This window comes from Saccoglossus kowalevskii, chromosome 19 (assembly GCF_978046115.1).
Source record: "Saccoglossus kowalevskii chromosome 19, keSacKowa6.1, whole genome shotgun sequence".
NCBI lineage: Eukaryota > Metazoa > Hemichordata > Enteropneusta > Harrimaniidae > Saccoglossus > Saccoglossus kowalevskii.
In genome coordinates, this window is record NC_140659.1 from 10,388,478 (window position 1) to 10,398,332 (window position 9,855).

General features: G+C 36.1%; 1 protein-coding gene across 1 annotated transcript; it reads right to left on the reverse strand.

Annotated features, from left to right (window-relative positions):
* Positions 1 to 282: 282 nt before the first annotated feature.
* On the reverse strand, positions 283 to 8,267 carry LOC100371367 (tachykinin-like peptides receptor 99D). Its single transcript, XM_002735391.2, has 4 exons — positions 7,606 to 8,267; positions 5,808 to 5,958; positions 2,740 to 2,939; positions 283 to 469 (listed from the first exon to the last, which is right to left on the reverse strand). Exons 1-4 carry the CDS (start codon positions 8,265 to 8,267, stop codon positions 283 to 285), a joined length of 1,200 nt encoding a protein of 399 aa, XP_002735437.2.
* Positions 8,268 to 9,855: the final 1,588 nt, after the last annotated feature.

Here is a 9,855-nt window from a genome sequence, read left to right on the forward strand (position 1 = left end):
ATACTCTACTATTTAAAAACAAATGAGAAGACTCCTTTCTAATGGTTAATAACCCGCACCAAATAACACGTAAATTATATTAGTCCTTCTTACTATTACCTACAAATATAGTTTAAAATATACATCCCGTCGTGTACCATCCATCATATTTGGCCGAAAGTAACAAAGAATTTCAGTTTACCATGAAACAATTGTAATTTTGGTGAGTTTGTAGCCATGTGTCATTTGCTTGCTTTATTTTCTTCCGCCAAAAAAAACAAAGATCAATAAAATTGTTATGGTTCAAAGCGTGTTCTCCAGTTCGTCGACCGTTGTTGTCATGTCTGATCCGTTTCTCATCAACTTCATGCCCTGGCTGGTGCTATACGTGCCGCTCAGAGTTGTTGGTCGTTGAGAATCGACCCGTTCACCTGGCGCCCATTTAAAACACGGCAGCCAGCGAAGGGCCTTCCTGAAGCCGCGCCGGAATCTGTAAGAGAATAAATGTATATCACTTATTCGAGTACTTACTGAACACATTGCTGTCATGTCACATATCATTTTTGATTTCGACATTTTGACTAAGTAAGTCATCATATCCTCCATGTTGTCAGAGTACGCCATTAATCACAACTTGATTGTTAACTTTTTACGTTTGTATTGGGAAATAATTAGAAAAGTATAGCAACTTGTATTACAAGGTGATAACGTGTGCGTTGTAGAACGACGACATGTGCCTTTTTGTTTTTGTTAGTCTGTGAAGTGGTTAGTCTTCGTCCCATGCTGGTTTTTTTCCCAAGTGCACTTGCGTGTATTGCGTGGTGTTCTAGATTAGTGTGACATCGTTCAATGCCGTATTCGTGTCCAAGAATATTCTCATTTCGCGTACCTAAGCTTCTGCGATGCTATTGGTCAGAGTGCGTAGTACTCAACAGCGAAATAGAATTCTCGTCTTATATCACCGTACACGAATATGAACATTTTATACGTTGTTTCTTAGTTATATAGATGTTGTAAACTTGGTGACCTGGTCACGTGCACGGCATGTGATTACAGGAAATGATGGGCATTTCGGATTGGCTGCAGCACACTAAGTGCGCATGTGAACATTGTGCATGCTGTAAGGAATGTGCAGCCACATAATGGACTCATAGTAATACATTGAACCATTATATCTCGTACTGAATAATATCGCCAAAGATTGCGCCATTTTAATCAAATGTAAAATGCTTAATGAAAATGATTCGTTGTAAATTAACTTATTGATTTTTGATCACTAAGTCAGATTTATCTGTGTTCTCGAAAAAGCAATTTTCAACCTCAGAGACGCCATCAACGACGGTATAATAAATAATCTAAATCATGCTGGGATTAGCCGCTAGTGACGCAATAATGAAATTTACGCCACATTCGCTCGGTCAACTGTCTACATGAATAAATGGTTGTGTTTGCGCCATCAACGGCCTGAGGTCTGGAGACATAGGTGATCATGCATGCATTACAAGTACACAATGTATTTAAACGAGTCCAGAAGCATAAGCCGGATTCTAATCGGTTGGTTGGATGCGCAAACATTGGGGATTTATATTTCACATGCAATGGTCTCAGGCCAAAAACGTGCATTCAATATTTTACATGAAAACTAGTAAATAAAGATGCTGAAAAGTGATGTGGAAACAGGAAAAGACGATTCAAGAAAGTTAGGTAAAATAGATATAATAATTTATTCAAATTAGTGTAAAATCAACTTGGAATCAAATTGAAATATTACAGTACGCAACTCGTATGTTAGAAATGGGGCAAATCGTCTTAGCAAAATGGAAAATAACTTACACACACTAAACAACATAGCAAAATGTGTTAATACTATATATGTATTGCATATGCAAATAAATGAATGCAAGTCGTGCAAGGAAATTGAATGTTAAGGAGTGTGATTCATGAAAGAAATGTGATAAACATATATATTCTTATGCGAACTAATTTCGTCACGTGACAATTTAAAAGGCGTGCACCCCATTGGATCTACTTTCAAGAAGCTATTTTATTAATGCCCAAATAATTCACAAATGAGCAGACAATTGGTTAGTAAATAACATTTCAGATACAGACCTAAAACCTCGTTGCTCTACATGGTGTTTTAATGTAATGCTTTCAAAAAATGATCATGCAATGTATTCACATTACATAAGGGGGCATAACACGTGGGACAAAACAACCAACCAGAAACGAGCTTTGCTTTCACACTCGTGACGTCATCTTACTTCTGATCGCAGCCATGTCATGTACTCGGCATTTGTATGTAACTTTCGTGTATCCCAACGATTTGTTCCATTCGTTCGAGGTATAGTGTACACACGGAAGCCATTGGAAAACTTTCTTGAATCCTGTTCTAAAGCTATAAATGAATGGAGTGAAGCCTTGAAATGGTGACAGTATATTATAAAGACAGAGCTGTCTACTGTAAGAAGTAGGGATTTAGACATAGTAATGACGGAAATCTCACCGGAAACACGGCCAACATTGACTGTCCTGGGCAAGAATAAAGCTATTGTATGAAAAACTGACTTCCTCTTGGACCAATACAAGTCTTTCAATGTATTCTGAGTTTGTCCAAGCAGGATGTTCATTGTGTAGTAGCCGTTAATGTCGTCGATAATCTCCACAACCTGTCGCAATTAAACCTTCCGGCACATAACGTTCATATACTAAAGGCAACGACTTACCAGAAGAAATATGATGTAGGAGAAGACGACTTACCTATCGTTCAGCCAACAGTAGATGAACGGATTGTACATTGAATTGCTCATTCCCAACCAAAACACAGCCATGTAAATCTCGCGGGCATTAGGATGACTGTACAGTACATCGCTGTAGCTTCGTCCCAGTAAGAAGTAAATATGAACCGGAAGCCAGCAGATTGCAAAGATAACAACCACTAGAATCATCATTTTCACCACCTGTTTGCAAAACGGTTAAACGTCATATATTGTACATTATGATTTTTGGTCACACGTATCGACGTCTGTTGCAACGACGAATACTTATATTTGGATCAAATACACATTATTTTTAGATTATTATGATGATACCTCAAAGTATGCACGAAGACAGTACAGCAGGAGTATCGACTGACACGCAGATGCGACGGTGTACTGCTTGAGGTAGCCTCGTAATAACCTTATTATTATACATCTTTTCCGTCCATCATGGAAATGCCGAAATCCAAACTGTTTAAAACAGAATCAGAGAACTTCTTTGTGTAGAATCCGGTCAAACCCTGGTTGCATTTTCTGATATGGTAGGATGAAAATACCCCGTAAAATACCGTAAGGGTGGCAGATGTATTATATTATGCTTTATTTCAAAATAAATACCCGAATGAATAAATAAGGGTAATGCTCTTTGACGTTACATCAAATCTAACAATTGTAGATGCCGGTACAAAATTTAAAAATCAAACATATTTCACCCCATTGCCACAGACACGAAACTTATACAGTAATACACTAAACTGACGTCTCTGGTGAGATATATGTATGCCATCTAAAATATTACTTTTAATTTGATAACCAAAGTAATTATATTTATCAGATAGCTCGACAATTTGTCTGCACAACTCTGCTGTCACGACACGATGCAGCGTAATACGTCTGAAAAATGCATTAATTTTCTTCATCTTGAACGATGTCTTGTAATTACCACGGCGTGTCGCTCACAGTATTCAAATGCTTATCGCCAAGAATTACCTAATACCTCACACACTTGAACATATATCAATTTGTGGGGCGTATCCTCTTAACATTAGCTATATTATATAATCTGATCTGCTTTTATGTTCAATGGATGCACTGATCTGATACTACTACATTATTATTCAAATACATACTATGTTGTTTCTAATGTTCAACGGATGCAGTGGTCTGATAATATCACGTATACATCACATAAATGTGATGTTTCTAGTGCTCGACGGATGTACTGATCTGATAATTTCACTATACATCACATACATGTAATGTTTCTAATGTTTAACGGATTCATTGATCTGATAATATCATATTTGTATCACATAGGTGCACTGTTTCTACTGTTTAATACAAGAAGCTATCATGTTAATCAATGCATCATCTCGATGACGTGATGGTAAACGAAATCTCGGTGAAGCGAGGACAAAACTTCAGTTACTCACGCTATAAAATAAAATAGTTATAATGTAAAACGTTCCGAAAGCAATAGCAGATGTCATGAAAATATAATTGATCGCTTGAATTTTGCAACACGCGAGAAACTGACTTTTTTACGACGTTGTGTATGTTTTCGTGTTTGATAATGGTATATTGCTGATTGTGTTTTTTGCACGCAATTGTATATCCTTATGCAGTTATGGTAAATTTGCAATTGATTTTCCGCCAATTAATAATTCCAAATTCGTCGTATTACTTTTTCAGAGTTATCATGATTTTTGTGCGAAGCATGATCGAGTGTGTTTCGTTTAATCCTTTGAATAAACAATTAGTGTAATATACTGCGAAATTCATGAAATAGTCGCGAATAAAAATAACATCCAAATCTCTTGTAGCAGTTTCTTCACTTCAAATTGATTGATTTGTTAACGCAGTGTAAAGAAACAACTGTTACTGTGAATTCACTTGCGTGTAATATTCAATCTAACAATTTATTGTCAAAACAACCATATTTAACATTGCTGAGTGTTATAAAAATATATTTAATTCAACAATTACCCAGAAAGTTAGGATGTCGGCGTGCGTCATATGAACCAACATGTTGTGATTGTTTTCGAGCATTGTAAACAAACATTGAAATGATTTGCCATCGGCTGTGTCAACACAAACCGATATCCCGACGGTTTAATCCTCCTATTGCAGGACGAAATCTCGTAATTATTACAAATAATGGTTTGATTCTTACATCAATGCCGAAATATTTATATATCTTTGATGTTACAGAGAGCGAATGGTATTGTGCGTATGTTAATGTTTGTTTCTATATCACTAACTCAACAGTATTCTTAGTTATATGACAGTAGCCCAGTTATTCACAAGTAATGACATGTTCGTGTGATTATAAACAATGAGTGCTCGTACGTCAGCTCCAAAAATGATCCACAGTGCTGTTTCGAGTGATATTAAAGATGGCGGCTGCCACTTTACACAATATAAAGACCGTTTGACGGTTTTTTGCCAAACAGACCTAAACAAATTCAATCTGGCCTTGATCTCACTAATTATGACACTGTGTTCGAATTTAGCGGAATTAAATATCAGGGAAACATAATTGTCTCGTTCCAACAGCTAGTCAGCCATATTTACTGTACTAAAAAGTGTGTTGCAACTATTCCGCATTCATAATACACATAACTGTGACGTCAAAATTCACAACATTTCATTCGAAGATAGTGTATACCCATGCCTCCCAGAATTTATGTATTGTTGACCTGTATATTTTATACGTGTTGCCCCTTGTTAGTGCAAATGCAGCCAAATGAATGTGTGTAATTTTACGTACAAGCGTTTTCTATATACATTTGTAGGAATGTTTACTATATCTTGTTTTCATTAAGATTGATTTGTTGATCAATGTGGTGATTCCGTTGCAGCGATCATCTAAGAATAGCTCAATATCATTTTTATACGACAGTTGTTGCCAGAACCTACTAGCATGTGGTGGATGATAATATGTGCATTAAGGTATATTCACTTTTTTACCCTGAGTTCTACATATCTCTTACTCACGTGTATTTATTTGTGTCTTAGATTTATAACAACAATTCTTGATTTATTATATTATTTCTACAATATACATACCTTTCTTTTTGCCTTTAACTGCTCTCTGTGTCTGTTTGATATCTCCCCAGGTGCCTGACTTCCCCATAGCTTAATACCTACGATACTATAAGACATGCCTTGAGCAATCAACGGTAGGAAGTACGTGGCCACCATGAAACTGAAGCTGTACCTACACATATACAAAGGAAAACTGTGTTCAACGTTGTATTTAACTTATGTCGTACCCATGTCGCTGGAAACAACAGTCAGTGAAAAAATCATTGTGTCATGTTCTCATTCACTCGCATCCTTGTCAAAACTACTTCGGAATTTAATCAAGAATACAAGGAAGTACAATACAAAATTAAGGAATTCGGATCGTGGGGCATCGAAATTTGAAACTCTGGGAATCTTGAATATAAACAAACTTTCAATTTGCATACGTTTCACAGGCCATCATCCAATATTAATTGATATGTACACTGGCAATACTAAACGATCAACGTAGTATTATAGTATTCGTATTGTACATTTTCATTTATACCGTACAGTCATAGAACATGTTCCTTTTTATTTACACTATCAATCTATCAATCTTGACTAGTCCTTTAATTGACTGCAATTTTAATGAAAACATTTAGGACAACAGTAGAAAAAACGTGTAACTATCTGGATTTAATACTAAATTCTTTAAATAGAAACAAATGCTTCATTCAGGGGTTCTGTTTATCTTTACACAACTGTGTCGATAGATCGACTTAAATGCGTTATTAAAAAGGCGGGCTCACACCAAGCATATACACCCAAATGTTATAATCGCTTCGTCTATGCCAAATTAAACATTATTTACCAATATATTTTATATTACAGCTGTGCGTTCTTGCATAAATTATAGTATCGTGTACTAAGAGAAATAAGCTCAGTGCTGTTAAACTAAATCGTCGTCATAAAATTATACCTCGGCCTAACTTGTGTAAAATGCAATTTTATCAGACAGAAACAAACTTAGTGTAATTATTGCCGTATAGGCAATCGCTAGCACGAACTATATGCATTTATATTTCGTGTCACTTTTATATCACATGTTGTGTTTTATATTATACCTATACAGTCAAAAGCAATTATGGAACATCTTTAGTCAAATAGATAAGCCATTCAAAATACAGTTTATCTATCTCCAAAAATAAATTAAATATAAATAAAGTCAGAATTTATTATTTATTAGTATTCATCATGTATCGCGAAGTTGTCCTGAAGTATTGGTGGAAATATACGATATGTGTGAAATCGAACGTAAAAATATGACAAACAAATGTCTTGCCGTGCTAATGGCGTCAAAACATTGCGTGGTATTTAACAAACGCGAAACTATTTGGTGATATTTCCACGTTTAATAATGTGCTATACATATTTGATGATGGTCAATTTTGATAAAGTAAAGCTATCTCAACACCATATACCTTTCTGAAAAATGAGCATTTCCACAGTGAAATATATTGAAATTCAAGTTCAAAAGTAAATCATTCGATTTGTGTCCAGTCAGTCGTTCATGTCGCGCATTTTACGCAATATGTGAGATCTCGCAGTGAACTACGATAACCTAAAATCAACAGAAGGAATAAAACGTAATTAAAGAATAATGAAAATATTCGCGAAATCGTCTTATGTTATAACTCGCCTTCTCACAGTACTGATACACATATAACCATCTTGTAATCTCAACTGCAAAACGTTCATTACTATTTCAAACTTTATCTTTGCAAAATAATATTAATATATCACTAGTATTCCGACCTTCATTTTGTAAATTTTATCATTGTGTTACAAGAAGACTTACCAGAAATACCAATCTCCATAATTTTCCTGGTCGGGCCATATTGTAGCACAGACTCTTCGTACATAGATGGGCGTGTCTGTTATTTTAGGAGGAGGACATGCACTAAAGTCGATATTGGTAAATATAAGCCAAGGGAGGGCGATTACGGCTGACGCAATCCACACGACGGCGATGATCGTTTTAGCGAGAATCTTAGACATCCTCGGTCTCATGGGGTGAACTATCGCAATATATCTGTCTATACTTATAGCCATTAGAGTGAATATACTTGAAGCTACTGTTAATGGTGAGATAAATCGTACGATCTTGCAATAAGCATTCCCAAAATACCAATCGTTTCGGAGGACGTAGGTAAAAGTGAACGAGATATTGAAAATCGCGTTTAGGGCATCGGCGAGAGCTAAGTTAACGATGAAATAGTTGGTTACTGTTCTCATACGGCGATGGGCGAGGACGATCCACATAACAATGCAGTTTCCCACCGCAGCGGTTACAATCATCGCGCCAAAAAGTAAAGTCCATATGAAGGTCTCTATGATCGGCTGCTGGAAATCTTGACATGTTTCGTTCCAATTATACTCGTTATCGGATTCTACCGATGGTGCGAGTGTGGAATGAAGGGTGAAGTTCAAACTTGCGATGTACGAGGAATTCGATGCCATACTTGCAGACTTGTGCTTGGGGACCCCAATTTAGTGTACGTTGTTGATGAAGAAGACGTGACAGCCCAAATTAAATGCACCATTTATATCTCTTTTCTTTGAAATAGTGAGGTTTCAACGTCTTAAAATAATCCGGTGAACTACCGACTTACGAAGGTCGAGCGCGATGATCACCTTCTTAATAATCACACGCTTTCATCGTTTTGCTGCAAAGTTCAGTAATCACGCATACACTAAAGTCAGTAGATGATCCCACGATGAACGCATCACCAGCCTTTATTATCCGAGAGTAGAAAATTAACAATTACAATAAATCGATAGCTACTGCCCAACAGTTTCCTTGAAAACAAATTCAGTGGTAATATCTACTTCAGTCTTTCCCAGACGCTGCAATTTTATACAGGAAATTCAAAGGCTTCACGATATGACAGCTGTATCAGACAAATACAATTGAATGTCCCAACTAACGGTTATTGTCTATAGGTTTCTCTGCTGTTAATCCGTATCTATGAGAATGTAAAAACATAATATTGTGAGCAGAAAGGTAATGACGTTCATGTTCCTATACATGACACATACACACAATAACTGGATACCGTTGATATTCTTTGAATTGTTTTCACTGATGTAGAGAACATTTGTATACAATGTATTTTGACGAATTTAGCGCAATAGAGAACGCTTCATGTATTTGGTAAATCACACGAGCTCTGGGCAACTGCATATTGTAATATAATTGTTTTCACTCTATCTATTACATATTTGGACATTTTTGATTGCTGGCATTATAATCATAGTTTATGATGCAATATATATTAACTATTCCCGAATGTGCATAATGTTAATACGACGATGCATGAAACTTTAGCATTGACGCCTACAGTGGCTATTTCATCATTGATTTCCAAAAACACATATCCATATATTTGCCGGCACCTGAACGGTAACAAGCATTCAGTAAGTAAAATTTGAGAATGTTTCTTAAAATCAGCAAGCGTGTCACTTACCGAAAATGCACAAAATTGACGCTGGGCGCGACTGCCTTTTTTAAATTAATATCAATTTTGTCATTACTAATGCAAATGTCCACACAAATTAGACACGGCTGACCTAGCAAACAACTTTGAATCGCGGAAAATAGCGCAGCATCACAGTCCTCGTGCTAGTATTATGTAAGTTACATTTTGCGAGTGAACCATTATTAATTTTTATTCCACGGATTCAACGGGAGCGGTACGAGGCCTTACATATGAAGAATGTTCTCGGTAAGCCGCTACACAAATAACAATTCCACGAGTGTTACAACTAATGACACATCAACATAAAATTTATTGGCGCCCTCGAAGAATTACGATGTGTTTTATGGCAGACACTGATAATTAAAAGAAGGATTTGCAGCATTTACAGTAGAACATAGCCAGGAGACAATGTCCTTGTAAGCGCACATTCGTTTTGAAACAAACGATCATCATAAAACGGAAGTAGATGCGACATTGACATTTTTATTGGTTCAAATATGAAAAAAATGCATTTCACTTAACCAGTATACAAAATATGTATTAACTTATCATGATCAGGTTCAATCGCA